At 38.1% G+C, this 19,063-nt stretch overlaps 1 protein-coding gene across 1 annotated transcript; it reads left to right on the top strand.

Moving 5' to 3' along the window:
• Positions 1–1,974: 1,974 nt before the first annotated feature.
• LOC132149088 (F-box/LRR-repeat protein 16-like) lies at positions 1,975–17,450 on the top strand. The gene is made up of 6 exons (XM_059558017.1): positions 1,975–2,327; positions 11,490–12,153; positions 14,655–15,163; positions 15,938–16,022; positions 16,259–16,322; positions 16,726–17,450. Exons 2-6 carry the CDS (start codon positions 11,497–11,499, stop codon positions 16,872–16,874), a joined length of 1,464 nt encoding a protein of 487 aa, XP_059414000.1. The 5' UTR covers positions 1,975–2,327; positions 11,490–11,496; the 3' UTR covers positions 16,875–17,450.
• Positions 17,451–19,063: the final 1,613 nt, after the last annotated feature.

Genomic DNA, 19,063 nt, shown 5'->3' with positions numbered 1-19,063 from the left:
TAAATAGATGATTAAACATAATACAGTCACATGCCCATCTACCCCACCTTCATCCATGGGAAGAGTGAGGCACAGTTGCCCCTATGTTCATGCATTATTAAGAAGGTGCACTTCTTCTCCCCACACCAAAATCCCTCCATTATTTATGCTGAAGGACTGAGTAGGATCCTTATAGGCATATAGGATTTCTTCATTTGTTGTGCAGGCTCTGTCCAATGAGGGAGGCTGGGAGTGGGTGGGAGCAAGTGAGCAGGCTATAAATAGATAGCTCTCTAGCTCTCTGACTCCATGTGGAGGCTAACACGGGATGCGCTCAGCATGCATAACGAGTAAAGGTAGCACCGAAGAATTATTGCGGCCGAACATAGCCCCACGCTGCAGCTCACTGGCAGCCATTTGACAGACCTGCTGTTGAAAAGGTGTAAAGCGGTCTGTGAGAGGGTTTAGCTGGTACTCAGCATTACATTTATCCAAACAACTGCTGCAAGAGATGCAGACTTCTTGGCTGTGCAATGGAGTCAGTATGAAGAGTTATGTAATGGCAGCTAAAATGGGCGTTGGATACATCCTATGCCTCTATGCAATACTGAAATTACTTATTGGAGTGTGCATGAGTCAAACAATCTGCAAGCACACAACACAGTGTTCTTAAATGATCCAAAACATATATTAGTTGCTTAAATATTAAGTTACTTATATAACACAAAGTATTACATTTATAATCAGTTCAAAACAACAGATTCAGACCAGCCCCCCCCCCCCCCCCTAAAAATAAAAATAATAAACAAAATCAGTCATTCAAAAAAAAAATAGCACTGCACTGAGCAAGGCCATCACAGCTATTCTGATATTCACCGCAGGTGTGATATAGCTTTCATACTAAATTCAATAAACAAAAAATTAAGAATGAGTAACTTGCCTTTCAGACTAATTATTCTATATATTTCTTCCCTGTCTATGAAAACAGTTCCGACAGTAGCCAAAGAATCACTGCAAAAACTTAAACTGGTCTGGAATTTATTTAATTTTGTTATATTAATTTCAATGCAGATATACATGTATTATACACATACAGTATGGCCACATAATACTTTTTATTTATTTATTTATTTGATCATTTTACAAAGAATTTCTGATGTGTTACATTGTGGTCAAATTTAGTGATACTGAGCGAATTTTGGCAGCTGATATCCAGAGTTCCAGACATTTCAGTAGGAACCTTAACTTGAATTTCATGTAAGGGTGAAAGACTTCCCTACTCAGATCCTGTAACAGGTTTACATGGATTAGTCACATGGATTCTTCACATTGACCTACAGAAAGCTATTCGTTTTGAATGTAACTTCTGTGTGAGCTGTGATGCATATGTATGTATGCATGTGTGTATATACTGTATATATATATATATATATATATATATATATATATATATATATATATATATATATATATATATATATATATATATATATATATACATAAAGCTACACTATTGACAATAGATATTGAACATTTTATAACAAGATAATTACATTTTGCTAATGTGACTGTACCTTTATCTTAATGTGACTGTGCCTTTAACAATTCCACATCTATCACATACATAGTCCATGAACATGGACAGATGGACAACAACATTGAACACTGATTATTACTATACTAAATATCAACACTTATGGAATGCTTTTCAGCCAAACAAATTTAAGGAATAGAACTACCTTCCATATGAATATTAATAGCACTGTGTTCCATTGTGTAATATATTATGCATGTATGCATCTTCGAAACGCATGTAAATATGTGGTTACATAATAAAAAAATGCCTTCATCTTTCTCTCACGGAAGAGTTAAACCAATGCTCACAAAACATTCAATGCTCACCAGCCCAAAGCGATGCATTATTGATATTTTTGCTGCTATCTCTTTAAATGGGATTGGTCTGTTTTGTGTGCGTGTGCATGTGAGAGAGAAAGAGACAGCGAGTGGGAGGCAAGCATTGTGTGGGGAAACAGAATGAACGGGCTGTTATTTTAGGCTAGGACAATAATTTACTTGTTTTATATTTCCTTCTATATACATGTAAAGTGATATTTTACGGGTTTGGTACTGAGAAAGGTTTACATCTCTATGGCAACATCGACATATCAAATTAGCATCACCTCCGCAAGGAAATAACGGGCAGGGCTGTTGCTGCCGCTGCTGCCACTGGTATATTTATTTATTTTCCCTCATGCGTCCTACAACGTTGTGGGAAACGCGATCGAGTCAGGGAGCAATATCTGATTTATTATGGATTAAGGATCGTGTGAGCTGCATGTGAAATAAAGGTAAGAGAATCGACTATTAATACAGTCGAATATTATTTAATGTGATGCATGTTTTGATCAAGCTTAGATGGCGTTTGACGCAAAGGATTCAAGGAAAACCAGGATATCAGCGACTGTTAATAACAGTTGACACCTGAGAACAAGCATTGATAGGAAGAGGATCAATAGCGCTGATTTAAAAAACGGGGAAAGGACAAGGAAACGAGAATGCAACATTATTACCGCTCGGGTGAACGTTCTTGTCTTTGGCTGTGTCCCAAAACCTAGTGTGGTGCCTACAGAGGCAGCATTTTTGTACATCATAGACGCATGCTGCCTAAAATTCTGCACGCAACCTTACACTGCAACTAATATTTAATATTATTATTTTTTCCTCTCCTATCATTGGCTTGTTTTCAAGTAAAACCAACTAAACGCACTTAAAAAAAAAAAATCATTTTTTTTCTTTTTCCGAGAATATATTTTGAATTACGAATACATTTTGCTTCCCATTGACAAGGTTCAACTAAACCTCACCTAAGTTTGTTAGAATTATGCTTAAAACAAGGATAGCTACTATTTGAGAAAGGGTAATAAAATAAACTTAATTCAAGCTTTTAAACTAAATTCCTATTGTTTTAACTGGAAAACGAGACAAAATTACTGATTAATGAAGATAAATTCAAGTGATACCCAGGTAGGCAGCTCACTACGTTTTGAGACAGCCTTTGTCTCACTTGTGGGCTGCTGAATATTCCTCATGTACATGACGTCACCTGTCCGTCTTTTGAGGTGGAGATGCAAACGATATCCTCCGCGTCTCGCGCGGTTGTCATGTAACATGCAAATGTTTCGATCGATTAACGGCAACGGCGTTTACACACCGCTACAAGGCCCTGTAGAGTGTTTGATAATATTTAGACAACTGCATGATTCCACGCTTGGCGCCAAGGTTGCTCTCTGTGCAGTGTTATACGACGACAGGAATTTAAAGGGACAGTTCACCCCAAAATGTATATTCTGTCATCATTTACTCATGTTCGCCAAACATGTATTACTTTATTATTAAACTGATTTATTTATTATTATTTTTAAAACATTTTAATTTACTTTAATTTGAATTTTTTGCATATGTTTAAAGTAAATTGAAGGTTTAGAGCAGCATAATAGTATTTTAATGATGACAGAATTTCTCTTTTAAGTGAACCGTCCTGTTAATGTGTATCTTCAAGAGATGATGCTGAGAGATAAAGCTTCACTCAAAGCACATGCATATGGCTTCAAATGAAGACCTCTCACTGTACAAGCTCAACTGTTAGGCCTGTTTGGATTCCTTAAAAAGTCTAGGCAGGGATTGATTCTCCTAAGCTGTTTAGAAGCTTGGAAGACCCTTGATGATTAAGCCTACTATTCTAATTTAAAAACATTAGTGAGTTAATGAGAGTTAGGCTATGTTTAGAAAAGTGTACGATAATAATACTCTTACCATTACCGTTGTAAGTGTGCATATTTCCTGTATCGCATACCTTGATGACCTAATGCATTTGCCAGTAATGAGCAGAATATAAACAGAGCTTACTGCACAGAATACTGTATCCCACAATGCAATGTGCTTTACTATTCAACGTACATAAATCTGGCCTTTGCTCAGTATTCTTACTTTTTTTTTTTTTTAAATGTAAGATTTATTTTTAGCATTATTGTTTTTATTTAGGACAGCAGAGACTTAACAGGAAACAGGAAGGGTGCGGGATCAAAAAGTATCAGAAGCCAGGACTCAGGCTGTCGGCTCTGACAATATTAAATTGGAGATCTGCATAAACATCAGCAGCGACAGATCTCTCTCTATTGGTTGGTCAGGAATAAGACCAGTGATACAACTGTAACTAATATCATGGGTGAAAGTGAGCATGTGTGGAGGGCCACTCAGTGTTGATAGCGTAGCATACACTATCCTCACTGAGAAAGTGTCGATTACACATCTTCACTTTCATACGGAGCATCCCCCTCTCTTCGGGTCAGTTGTAAGGGCAGTACACCCCCAGGACGATAACTAAAAAGTTTTAATAACCATTCTACTTCCATGAGAATATAATTAGAATAGCACAGCTGTATAACAAAAACAACACAGAGGAATGATATTGTTGAAATCTCTTTTAGAATATTTTTCCAGCTGATGAATGTTAAAAACCCTGACAGTAAGAATCCACCAGCTTTAAAGAGCTTGAGTATTTAAAGTGTTAGATGACATTAATGCAGTGTGTGCTTAAACAGAATGCACTTTTGGTATGGACACTAATATAGTTATCGTTCTTTAGCTGGTGACTACTTTATCAGTTTCTTACAGTTTTGACTTCCCACATGGAACACCTCAAGCTGTCTGAGATCAACCTAAAGTCTTCTGCACTTTGTGAATCTAGTTAAGATGCTGTTTTGATTCCTTCTCTGTTTTAGGGACTGTACTTCAATCCTTTAAATGCTCTGAGCACCATTACATTAGCTAGCGGCAGCCCTTCCAGGAACAAAACAGACACAGGTGCAGATTTTCTTTTTACATAAATATAGTCTGTAATGGTAGAGTGGAATCATTCCTCAGAGAGTACATATTTCATACTGTTGTCCCACTTACAAACTTCCAAAGACTCAGTTCAACTTCATCTGACTTCCGAAACTTAATTTAAACTCTGCCGAGGAAGTCTCAGAAGTGCTCTTCAGCCACCTCTCGCTGAGAACACGACTAGATTGCAGGGTTGCTTTGAACATGCAAATCCCTCTCAAAGAGACCACTGTCAATCCTGTCACTATCCCATCTCCTCTGTTTCCACTCGTCCCATCCCCCACTCTCATTCTGTGCCAAGCACCGCACATCTGGCCGTGGCAAAAGTGCCGGCTCTCCATTTTCTGATTGTTTGTTGTCATATGGCTTGTGTGTCTCGTCAGTAAATCCAAACAACATGGGTAAAGGCTGGGCCTGAAGGCAAACTGAAAAGGCTTGCAAAGTGGCAGAGAGGAGAACGGATTTACTCTATGCAAACTCACTGCCAACTGTTGGGGATATGCTCTGGAAAGTTTTTAGTGGTTTGCCCCTCGAGTGATGCAGACCAGTTCCCTTGTAGCAAAATGTTCATTAGGCCAGACATCTCCATGAGTTGAGAACTATTCAAAGTCCATCATTTACTCACCCTCATGTTTTTGAAATTTGCATGACTTTCTTTCATTTGCAAAATGCAAAAGAAGATGTTTGAAGAATGTTTTAGCTGTTTTTTTGTTCATATCATAAAAGTTGGTGGGACCCAATATTTTCAAGCTCCAAAAAAGACCTCTTTGCCACATACGTTGGAAGACAATATAAACTGAAAAAAATGGTGGTGAAAGTTTTCACAAATAATTACAAAGAAGTGACAGAAATACTGAAATTGTTTTCTTGTACTTATGCAATATTTGCTTTATTTACAACTTCAAGGCATAAGCATGTGATACTAATTTGTTATAATTATTTTCAACAGAGTAGTTTTTTTTTTCTTCTTTTTTCATTTTGGCCACAAACAGACAATAACCATCCTAAGAAAATAAGGTTGTACTGAGACGTTTTTCTGAATTTGGGATTGACCCAATAGTCTTCATTTTGATGTCATTATAGATTCTTTTGCAAAGGTATTTACTATCCAGAGCTAAAAGATTGAGAATAAGCTAAACAAACAAGTTTAATTAAATATTTACAGTAGTTGATCTATTTGTAACCAAGTAGTTAATTTATCTTCTATAAACTAATTCTAGCTATTCAAATCCTCTCAGCTTGATTCAGAAAGAACTTCTGTACGTGTGGCACTTTCATTTGGAAAAGTAGAAAGGCTCTCAGCCCCCTGCCTAATCATTTAAAGAGGTGCTTTTTCCCCCTTCTGTATATCAAGATTAACTGCCTTGAACCCATCTGGACAGCAGCCATGCCCTTTCCATGTCTCGCTTTCAAATACACTGCTGCTTAACTGTGTTTCTGGAGGTTTTCCCTGGCTACTTCCCCTTTTTAATTCTTCAAGGGCATGACAGCTGAACTAATTTGTTCTAGTGCTGGACGTGAAGAGAAGAACCACACGGCTTCAGCATCTGAATTTTAAATAGTCCTTAAGAATTGTAATGACAAGCAGCTACATATAGATATAAATAAGGTGTTGAAAGCCTTTATGTAATATGGTTTTGGTGTATAAAAGCCCACTGACTGAAATATGAGAACACTATACACATGCACACACACATCCAGAGTTTATAGTTAGACCTTTGCACTGAGGGGTCACTGTGTCAGAGAACTGCTGACCAACATATAAACTGGTTATTTTAACACAGATCTAATGCAACATACTTCCTGTGTGAGTGAATACATTTTCTGGTTATTGTGAGAATTCTAAATATACATATATTGTTTGGTAAAAAATATCTCTCTCTTGTGAAGTAAAACTATCCCCACCCCAACTCTTATTGCGCTTCTTTTTCTAGAACTTTTTTTTTTTGCTGAAATGGAGGGTAAAGACAGCAATGCATCCAAAATATGTCAGCTAGCTTTTTTATATCACTTGTCACTCTCCACTCAAACATTTGCTGCACATGGTTTGACATCGTATCTCTGGCCCAATGAGTGTTGATTTGACCCATTACAAAAGACCACTAGCCCTTTCTGTGCCAACTTATTGAATGGTTCCAATCTATATTAAGAACTCTCGACTGCATTGCCCACACAACACATCTTGGTGTGCCAAAGCGCTCATCTGCAGTGCAGAAGTGTAGCTGATGGCATTCTGATGTGCTTCATCAGGCAGTTCAGTTGCTCTCCTTGGTGCTGAAGTTGCACTAACAAGTCCTTTTTTCTCTCTCTCTTTCTGTTTCCCTTTCCACTAGCTGCACTTTTCTTTATACATGTCACGTAGGTGTCTGCTATTTGAGATACTTAAAGTTCCCTTTAATTTTGGGTGGTATTTTTGTCTGCATGCCATTTTTTCCCTCTCTGTATACTACCATTTTAACATGAAGTAATTTGTGTTTTAACACAGTGTTCCCAAAGCTTTTTTGTTTTGTGTACCCCTACATTCCCACCAATAAGGCCCTACCTTTCTTGTTTCTTAAAAGTGCACATATATTCTCAGAGTCATTCACACAAATTAACCAACTCAAAATGAACACAATTTGTTTTCTTTTCTCAAATAGGAACTGAACATATTAACACAATAAATAAAAAAAAATAAAAAAACCAAGATTATGTTGAATTATTTCCACATGCACACACTCGTACAGCTAACTTTAAGGACATTCACTGACACAATGCAAACCCTGGCCCTTCACCCTAACCATTACAACTAAGTGCCTAACCCCACATTAACCTAATTACAACCTGGACCCTAAAACTCTTTAAACAGTTGCCATAAAGTGAGAACCAGCCAAAATATTGCTTAAGTAACCCTAGATGGGAATCACTATTTTAAAAAATTGTAGTTGTGATCTTTTCCTGTGAGTTCTTGTACAAGCACTTACTGTACTTCTCTGTTGATCAGATGTAATCTTAGGAAGCTCCACCTCTAGAGTGTGGGTAGAAATGGGGTTTGTGGTCTGTTCTTTGGTGTTTGGTTTCCTAAGGAAACAAATTAGATGTACTCCCCACCCCCTCACTAGTTTTTAAAAGCTGTGAAATGAGCTGTGAATTTGCATAGTTTTTACCTAGATTGTGTTTCTCCTGCGAAAGTCAAGTGGTCATTCAGTCAAAACGCTGATCAACATTTTTGCTTTTCTTAATGTAAATCCATCTCATTTGTTTATAATCATTCTGCATTCAAAATCACAAGTGTTTGAGCTGCGGCGATAGGCATGGCAGGGCTGAAAAATGTCTGAAAGCAAGGTACATTCATTGAGATTTTACACTTGAAGCATTAGTGCACAGAGCACACACACCTGCATGGAGGTTTTAAGGTGGACCAGTGTGTTGAAAAGGTGGCTCTGTTTCAGAGTATAATCTTCTGTCATTTTCTACAACTTCCTTTCTTAGAACAGTTCTCAGTCCTGTTAATTATTCTATCACTGTTTCTGTTTCACTGAATGTTCAGTCTTTTCCTTTGTTCATTCTTTGTGCTGCAATGCCTCTATTCTGCAGTTTAATTTACTAATTTTCACTCACTCTCAATGCATACAATGAGCTGATGATCTGACTATATTGTGAATAAAAAATAAGCCTGAGAGTGCATACATGAACACCTGCATTAACGTGTGAAATACAGTAAAGCAGTTGAGGCATATGTTATGTCATGCACATCCTGAGTTCACTATCAAGACGTGTATCAAAGATCAAATTTCTAGGTTTGTTCACTCTTTCCATACCAACATTTACTATCAGTGTCTGTAGACAAAAACAGCTAATATCATTGTTCTTACTATGGCAATCGGCAATCAGATATAGAACAAACGGATCCAATTACTTGCTAAATAATATGGAGGATTTATTGGGTCGGATTATAAACTAAAAGTCTAAAACTAAAAGCCTTAAACCAAATCTAAAAATCTAAATTTGAAACTTAAAGTCCAAGTCGAAAATTAATTTGGTATTTAGGATTGGGCATTTGGTATTTAGGATAGGGCATTTTGTATTTAGGATTGGGCATTTTCTATTTAGGGTTGGGCATTTGGTCATTTAGCCATTTAGGATTTAGGATTGGGCATTTGGGGATTTAGGATTGGGAATTTGGGTATTTAGGATTGGGCATTTAATCATTTAGCCATTTAGGATTGAGGATTGGGGATTTTGGGGATTTAGGATTGGGCATTTGAGGATTGAGGAGTGTATGCAAATTAGGAGGCGTGGCCCAAATACTGGAGGCTGGGTTTGAAATGGCTGGTGCGCAGAGGCACCTTATGGACAGCAGAGGGAGTGCTACCAGTGCTAAGGAGCACACTGTAATGAAAGTAATGTAATTGTAATGTAATTCTGTTTCTGTAATGAAACAGAGCGAGTGAGCGGCTTGAGCGAGGACTGTGTGATAACTTTAACTTAATGACAGCTTTGTAACATTTGTGGCCTCAAAATCAAAGTCACCAGTGAAAGGAGGGCTATCGGTCTGACGACGAGAAAGCAGCAGACAGTGCAGCAGGTAAGATGCTAACATTAGCTACTAGTTATATAAGCTGAAATAGCTAACATGCTTTAGTAGGGTATTATTATATTGGGACATGCTGTTTTGTTTTTTAAACTGCGGTTAACCCCTCTGACATTAGTAGATACACTCCTTTCACATTGCCACTAGATGGTCTTGATTCTGTTTTTTTTTTTTTTTTTGTGAGAGAAAAGAAAAATTAGGCTTGTTTGACTTGAACTGGCGCTGCACACTGCAAGACTGATCGGTTTATTAAAATCAAAGTACTCATTAGCGATTCAAAAGCATAAGGAGCATCTACTCTCTTTGATGTCATATGTCGTGTGTGTATGTATATACTCAGACCGGCCCGTCTGGCACCAACAACCATGCCATGCTCAAAATTGCTTAAATCACCTTTCTTTCCCATTCTGACATTCAGTTTGGAGTTCAGGAGATTGTCTTGACCAGGACCACACCCCTAAATGCATTGAAGTAACTGCCATGTGATTAGTTGATTAGATAATTGCATTCATGAGAAATTGAACAGGTGTTCCTAATAATCCTTTAGGTGAGTGTATACATATACATATATACATACACACACACGACATATGACATCAAAGAAAGTAAACACTCCTTATGCTTTTGAATCGCTCTCGCAGTACTTTGATGTCATAAACCGATCAGTCTTGCAGTGTGCAGCGCCGGTTCAAGTCAAACAAGCCTAATTTCTTTTCTCTCACAATCTTTATAAAATATATATAGGCTATATAGCAAAAACAAAAAAATATATATAATATAATAATACCCTAATAAAGCATGTTAGCAATATCAGCTTATATACTAGTAGCTAATGTTAGCATCTTGCCTGCTGCACTGTCTGCTGCTTTCTCGTCGTCAGACCGATAGCCCTCCTTTCACTGGTGACTTTGTGTTTGAGGCCACAAATGTTACAAAGCTGTCATTAAGTTGAAGTTATCACACAGTCCTCGCTCAAGCCGCTCACTCGCTCTGTTTCATTACAGAAACAGAATTACATTACAATTACATTACTTTCATTACAGTGTGCTCCTTAGCACTGGGAGCTCCCTCTGCTGTCCATAAGGTGCCTCTGCGCACCAGCCTTTTCAAACCCAGCCTCCAGTATTTGGGCCACGCCTCCTAATTTGCATACACTCCTCAATCCTCAAATGCCCAATCCTAAATCCCCAAATCCCCAATCCTCAATCCTAAATGGTTTAATGATTAAATGCCCAATCCTAAATACCCAAATTCCCAATCCTAAATCCCCAAATGCCCAATCCTAAATCCTAAATGGCTAAATGACCAAATGCCCAACCCTAAATAGAAAATGCCCAATCCTAAATACAAAATGCCCAATCCTAAATACCAAATTAATTTTTGACTTGGACTTTAAGTTTCAAATTTAGATTTTTAGATTTGGTTTAAGGCTTTTAGTTTTAGACTTTTAGTTTATAATTTGACCCAATAAATCCTCCATAAAATAACAGTGATTAGACAGTCAGTCTCAAAGATCAGATTTGAAACACAAATCTAGTTTGTTCAGTGTTAACCAAACCTTTAAATCTACGTCTACTGTTACAAATATTAGGCTACAGTGGGGCTATAAAAAAACCTTAAGCCTTTACAAAATGTGTGGAATATGGTGGATGTTGTTTTGATTAAAAGTTTTGTAAATATAAATGCAGCGAAAGTGCTTTTTTTCTAAAAGTGTAAAAAGAAAAGCAATTACCAAACTAACAGTTTTTTTATTTAGCTTGTTTTTGTCCTTTTTTTGTCTTCTCTTTTGGCCCTAAAAACAAAATTATAGAAACCTTAAGAAAATGTAACATTTACTGAAAGAGAGAAACATGAATAATAATATTTAGCAATTTATGAAAATGTTGGCTGGGCAAGTATAAATCTGTCGCTAGAAAAACTATGGCAAACTTATGATGAGCTGTGATCACATTTGATGCATAGTGTGAATTTATTTAAAATGTTTTAATCATAATAATATATTTTTAAATATCACTGCAAGACATGTTATGATTCAACTCTGGTCTATTCACAGGCTTCCAATGCTGAATATGTCCACTCCCAATGACCTCAAGTCTCCCTGTGTGACTCGGAACGGCATGGTCAAGCTCCCCCCCCAGCCCAATGGCCTCGGTTCGGCCAGCATTACTAAAGGCACTCCAGCTGCCAAGAATCGCCTGTGCCAGTCATCCTCCGTACCCACCATATTGCCTCCCCCTAGCCTGCCCTATCACCTAGAGCCCCTGCCCACAGCGGCCTCACTGCTGGGCCCCGACCTGGACACAAGCCCCGTGACTGCCATCAAACCTCCCCTCCGGCAATTTCCCAAGCCCCTGCTGGAGAGACAACTGGTGCTGGATGAGAAGGTGCTGAACCGACTCTTATGGTACTTCACCACGGCAGAAAAGTGCATTCTGGCACAGGTGTGCAAGACATGGCGGAAAGTGCTCTACCAGCCCATGTTCTGGGAAGGTGTGACGCCCATTCTACATGCCAAGGAACTCTACACTATCCTGCCCAATGGGGAGAAGGAGTTTGTCAGCCTGCAGGCTTTTGCTCTCAGAGGCTTCCAGTCCTTCTGTCTGGTGGGGGTCTCGGATTTGGACATTTGTGAGTTCATTGACAACTATCCATTGTCGAAGAAGGGAGTCAAGTCTGTCAGTCTAAAGAGGTCGACTATAACAGATGCGGGACTTGAGGTAATTATAGATTCCAGGTTGACATGCTGTCTTTTATTTGACACTCAAGCAATTAAAAAAAAAAAAAAAAAACGTGTAATGTGTAGTGGTCAAAATCTATCAACTATTTATCAGGTAGAGATTTATACCAAAAGTATATACAATAAATAAATAAATAATACACTGCAAACTGCTTCCAACTAAATAATGGCAAGCTTGTTGTGTTAGGAATATTCTAACATTTTGCTTGGCAATACTCAGATTATTTGTTTAAATTCAATCAAATTAATTTAAATTTAATGTACTCTTTTTACATTTCTGGGGTTGTCAGAAGTGCTCATAGGTGATAAACTGCAATAGTAGTAAATGAAAACTACAACAAATATAATTTTTATGTTCAAATTTGTTTCAATGGCAAAAGAAAAAAATCAATTACAGTATTTCTATAATTTAAAAAAGACGAAAATAAATATTGATTATTTGGTCAGAAGAGAGAATTTATTAGGCTGGCATAGTTATAAAATGCACATTTCATTTTTCTATTTATGAAAATATAAACAAACTTTGGAAACACAAAGTGTGAAAATTACTGATTAATTATGAAAAGTTAATGTAGTATTTCAAACATGAGTTGAACTATGATTACTGATAAATGATTACATTTACCCCCCACCCCTAAGTATGATTAAATAATTCGCTGGATGGTAATTTGGTCGGAACATCTTACACCAATGGCTAGAAACAATTGTGTTTTGCAAGAACATACAGCAATGATCACACTCATCACACTTGTCTCTATGCTGTTGCTATTCTTGGACAGGGCTTTTGTTACCATGGTGAACTCTCAAATTGTTTGTGACGGCATCCAAGCTTTCTCAACTCAGATATGCAAACCAGCATGTGCAGTGATAGAGGTTGTGGAGTTTCTTCTGTCTGAGAGAGAACTGTGCACCTCAGGCTTGTTTGTGATTTATATAGGGCTGGGCCTGGCTTGGGTCATGACTAAGCGCTCAATAAGAGAGCAGACTCCTGCCTTCAAGAGCTGTTTTTCTTTCTGAAATTAGCTCTTTCATTTGCATTTTGTCTTAGCCGTTGTTCCCTTCATTATAAAAATAACATGTCCCTGAAACCTTTAAATTATTAAAAACAGAAAATCTGCACATTGTTCCCTTTTTTCTTTGGCTCAGTAACTAGGTCAGTGGAGTCACACAGTCCATTAGCTGAGGACCATCTCAATGCAAATATTTGTTGTTAATCCCAAAGAATTGGCTTAGATATTCAGGTTTACATTAATTGGGCCATGCACTGGAAATATATTTTGTACCATCTTTATTAATAACCTGCATTTAACTGAAATAGAAAGGGCTCTATGAATCTTTCAGATTAGGAATTTAGTTTCCCCAGTGTACATCAATCAGGGGTGCGTTTTCCAAAAGCATTGTTAGCCAACTATGGTCGCAAGTTCAGTTGATTTCTACTGATAACAACAGAACTTGCGACCGTAGTTGCTTTTGGTAAATGCACCCCTGGTTAGGAATCAGCCTAGTATTAGAAAAGATCAAATAATCTGCCGTTTCTTTAAGACAAATGTGTGGAAGTGCTTTAGATACCAACCTGTATCACCATTCTTATTATTAGTTCCATTTTGTATAGTTTTATAAATGAAAGAATGTGGCATTGAAGAAATGTTAAAGGCTCTATTAACAGCATTTGTATCATAATGTTGATTACCACAGGAAATAATTTTGACATTTAATAATTATATCCCTCATTAATTTAAAAAGAATCAGAAATCACATGCAAAATATAGTAATTACACATCTGGCCAAACAGACATATGACTGAAATCTGGTCTAATGAATTAAAATCTTTTCTGTGACATAATGATTTGGCTCAACTAACAGTAAGCAACAAATGTACTGTATGTCACTCATTTTTGATATTGTACTGTAATAGTTAGTGTCCACCAGGTTATTTCCACTTTTCTCAATAATTCCAAGAATTGAGTTTGTTGTCGTTGTTGAGTGGGTATTGGAGCGTCAAAATAGTTGGGACTAAACACTGTTGTTTTACGAACACTGTATTTTATGGTGAAAACAAAAAATAGCGTATAAGTTCAAAGTCCTCCCTACCACATTCCAACAATGTTAGGAATTGGTTTACAAAGAAATAACTAAGTGGGAACCATATACTAACAATATGGGAACGTAATGGGTTTTCAATCTTTTTCTGGAGCCTTTCAAGCACTGCACATTTTAGATGTTTTCCTTATTTAATCCAGTTGAATAGACTCATCGGCTGCTTAGTAGAGTACTCCATTACCTGAGCTAGGTCTGTCCAATAAGGGAGACATGCAAACTGTGCATTGCCAAGGAGGCTATAGGAACTGTCTGAAAACCTTTGCTCCAGCATAATGCTCTGAATGTTCATTAAGCTTTGGACAACTTTCACTGCACTAGAAGCATATTTGCAGTTGTGTGTAAGCTTGATAGAACATTTCTTCTCCATCTTGAACTCTTCAGGTGATGCTGGAACAGATGCAGGGTCTGATGCACCTTGAACTCTCCGGCTGCAATGATTTCACAGAAGCCGGCCTGTGGTCCAGCCTGAATGCGCGGCTTACCTCTCTCAGTGTCAGCGACTGCATCAATGTGGCAGACGATGCCATCGCCGCCATTTCTCAGCTCCTTCCCAACCTATCAGAGCTCAACCTGCAGGCTTATCATGTGACCGACACAGCCATGGCCTACTTCACCGCCAAGCAAGGCTACACCACCCACACGCTGCGTCTGAACTCCTGCTGGGAGATCACCAACCATGGCGTAGTTAACATGGTGCACAGCCTGCCAAACCTCACCTCCCTCAGCCTGTCAGGCTGCTCAAAGATCACCGACGATGGTGTGGAGTTGGTTGCAGAGAATCTGAGGAAGCTCCGGAGTCTGGATCTGTCCTGGTGCCCCCGCATCACTGACATGGCCCTGGAGTATATCGCCTGTGACCTACACAAGCTGGAGGAGCTGGTTCTGGACCGGTGAGTGTGCTGAGTTTACAGTACAGAGTGTAAAGTAAATCTTGCTGATATTTCCTCTTACAGTGCCTCATTGGGACTAAATGTTGTGATCAAATGTAATAATGTAATAAACCAATATATCAGTTCACTAGCTGATATTTGGGTTTTGAAAGTAATGTTAAATATATGCTGCAAATTACTTTTCAAACATGCTGATTCATTTAGGAACAAAACAATCCTTTCAGGAATCGAAACACAGTATGTTGCAGCCTTTGCAACTAAACAGCAGAAATAGATAAAGTAGCTGCCAATATTGTGTCTAAAATGTAAGTTACTCAATATAAGCGTCTTGTTTATTGAACTGTTGTATAAAAACATTCGCAATCATTCTGTATGTTGGATAGTTCCTATAACTATTTGCCATTGTCATTAGACTTTTTTTTACATAAATAGAATAATAAACTAGACCAACACAAACTGATGTGTTTCTACAGATAGTTTTGTGCCTGTTCAATAAGAAAGGAGATAGTGAGCCATTCTGACAAGTGTCAGAACATCACGGTTAAGTGTTTATTGATACAAAATGCCCACATACGGTTTTAAAGAACAACGAAAGAACAGTTTTTAAATACTACAATATTTAAAATCCTTGTTCTATAACAATGTCCATTGAGTGCTATGATACAGTGATACTATCTGTTATAATACCATGATATTTTGATTCATTATGGAAAGAATGATTATCACAGTCAAGTCCAGAAGTAAAATGTCTGTTCTTTATATGTCTGTATTCAGGTGTGTGCGGATCACAGATACAGGCCTGGGTTACTTATCTACCATGTCAACTCTGAGAAGCCTCTACCTGCGCTGGTGCTGTCAGGTAAGTGTCTATGCAATTTGTCATTATGACAAGAAAGTTATCCGTGGTAGCACTTTATTTTACAGTCCTGTTTCTCATGTACAATATAAGTACATGTAAGTGCACGTACTGTAAAATAAAGTGCAAGCACTATTTTATCACAATTAGGTTAAAATGTATATATTAGATCATTTATAGCATGTCACATCACCAAAACTGCTTGAAATTTCACGTCAGCTCCCGCTGTGTGCTTTTAGGTGCAAGACTTTGGGTTACAGCATCTATATGGCATGAGGAGTCTTCGTCTTCTCTCTCTAGCAGGTAAAAACACTCTGAAAGTGCTGATCCTGATAAAGTGCTATAATGAAATTACACTGTATGTTTGGAAATAGATTGTTTCTATGAATACCTGAGCTTAATCATGCTATGGAGGAAATCTCAGTTAATCCCTCAAAAATGCTGATCATAAATATCTGCCTGTTCCATCAGTAGATGTGCATAAATATTTTCTATTCCAGTGTTTCCTGATTTTTGTTTTTCTGCGTATCTTCATTCAAAGGGCTCAAGTATTCCTTCATCCAGACCAAAGCAATACTGCAATCTCTCTGTTTGGGAATCATCTTCTTTGTTGTTGTCTCACAGCATTATAAACAGGAAGTGAGCAGTTGAGTGGAGGTGGCAGATAGTGTTTGTATTTGACCAGCTCTTGTTTCCTCTGTATTAGGGTGCCCTCTGCTGACCACTACTGGCCTATCAGGCCTGATCCAACTGCAGGAGCTAGAGGAGCTGGAACTGACCAACTGCCCGGGCGCCACAGCTGAACTCTTCAAATACTACTCCCAGCATGTGCCGCGCTGCATGGTCATCGAGTAGAGCAAAGTGTTTCATGGGCACCAGCACCCACCACATCACCAAAACCTCCTCCTACAGACTGATGATAAACCCAACTTCATCCTGGACCCACAGGAAGAATAAACGAGAGAAACTGAATGGGAGTTTGTTTTTGTTTTGTTTTTCTGGAGGGGTGAATAGGTATGATTGACATGGAAGATAAAAAGGGAAATCTGAAAGAAAAGGTCGGAACGGGCCTGGACTGACAAGCGAGAGGGATCATGTACAAAGCGCAGTGGGTCAGAGGCTAGATCTTTCATTAAATAACATGACACATAGGAATCAGCCCCCACACATACATGAAACAGGTTGAGACTAGCTTCCATGTCTCATTCAAAACCGTTTATCTTGAAGTGACAAAGGTGTGTGCTGATTGTTTGAGCTGTCTCTCATATATCCAGGGAAACGTAGAGGAAACCGTAACGTTTAAGAGAACGAATGAGGAAAAGGAGCCACTGCAACAGGGTCTCTTCACTTTTGTCCAGCAGCATCCAGGTTTCTCACTTCCCTCAGATGTGCTACCACTCCATCTATGTGTCTTATCAAGGGGGAAAAAAAACGAGAACTTTAGAGATAAACAGCTACGTAGCTACGTTTTCACATCAACGCTTCTTGCTTTTTGTCATGCAGTTCTCTTTTTGTTTTGTTTTTAAATATTATTTTTTTAAGTATTATTTTTGATGATAAGGATTACTGTGAAACATTTATGGTAAAAGATCGAGGTTTCGGACACTTTGAATAAGACGGAAATCCAGGTACGGTGAAGGTACAGTATTGAGGTACTGTCCTTTGAAAGGAGCCAGCATATTCAGAAGTCAGGTGGTTATTTTTCCCAGCAGATTGCTCTTTTAAAGACATTTCCAGAAATTATTAGTCGGAGAGAGCAGGGTGGATTGGAACTGCTCATACATTTTAATATAGTTCAAAGGGACTGTGGTTTGTATAAAAGATAGCTTGGCTTTTTCATCTGCCCGTTTTATTTTATAGCTTGGCTTTTTCATCTGCCCGTTTTATTTTAATTCCATTTTGATGTCAATTGATATTAGTGGCTTATGTGCAGGTTTCCATAATAATCCTGATACAAAAGAAGATGGGATCTCCGAGTGATCCCATAATGCATCTTGGCCACGTGACAGCCTTTCACAGACTGAAACTGCACGTCATTGCTTACTTGTCACCAGGCCAAACCATTACAGCAGCGGACAGCATGGCAGTTCTACCATAGTTTCTTACAGTACGGGTGCAGTGTCTCTTTCAGCCCGAGTGCTTTTAAATACATCTGATGAATACGGTTTACAGTGATTTGAATCAATTGCAGAGGCTGGCCAGTGTAATTAAAGTGATCACAAACATCCCACACAAGCTCATTACAGTAGTCTCTCTTCATCTAGCAGTTTTGCTTTCCCATTAAGCAATACCCACATGTCTGCTTTTAGATTAGTAGCACCTCTTTTTATTTTCAGAGGTGCTGATTCTTCACCTTCACAATTGCGCTCATCTGTGGTGCCTACCTCATTGTATAATTGGGTATGTAGAATACAGGTCCGCAGGGGAATTCACAGAATCCAACTTTTCCAACCCACTCCATACCCCATAGCAAACCTTGCATTTGCTCTCTCAGGAGATTAATGTGCTGCTCAGATCATCTCAGATAGTGGCAGAATAAATGACATGGTGCACAATTTTGGAGTCTTAGATTGGTGAATAATTTATTTAAAAGCAACCTCTAAGTTCTAACTAGTGAAATGTGATTACCTCTGTATATTATCATCTGTGGGCAGATATGGTAGTAGTGCATGCAATTCGCCATTTTTTTTCTACAGGAAATTGTACTAAAAAAACGAGTGAAATTTCAGGCATGCTGTCCCACTCAAACCACTTTTGTTTGGCTGGTTAGCGCCCCTGCTGGTACATGCCCGAACTACATCAAAATTAGCAACATATGTTGACTTAATAACTATCTTTTAAAAACAACGGTTCCTAGAACGATTGCTTAGAAGAACCATATTCAGTTTTCCAAAGAATAATTCGAACCATTTTGCCAATAAGAAGCTTTTAATTTGTCTACAGTTGAGATGAAAGCGAAGTCTAATTGAATGCTCACTTTCTCCAATTATTATAAACCTCTTTGATTCAAACATGAAGCTAATCTTACTCCAAAAAAAGTGTAG

The sequence above is a fragment of the Carassius carassius genome, chromosome 9 (genome assembly GCF_963082965.1).
Source record: "Carassius carassius chromosome 9, fCarCar2.1, whole genome shotgun sequence".
Taxonomy (NCBI): Eukaryota; Metazoa; Chordata; class Actinopteri; order Cypriniformes; family Cyprinidae; genus Carassius; species Carassius carassius.
Note: the sequence above shows the minus strand (reverse complement) of the source record. Positions and strands in the feature narration are given on the sequence as shown.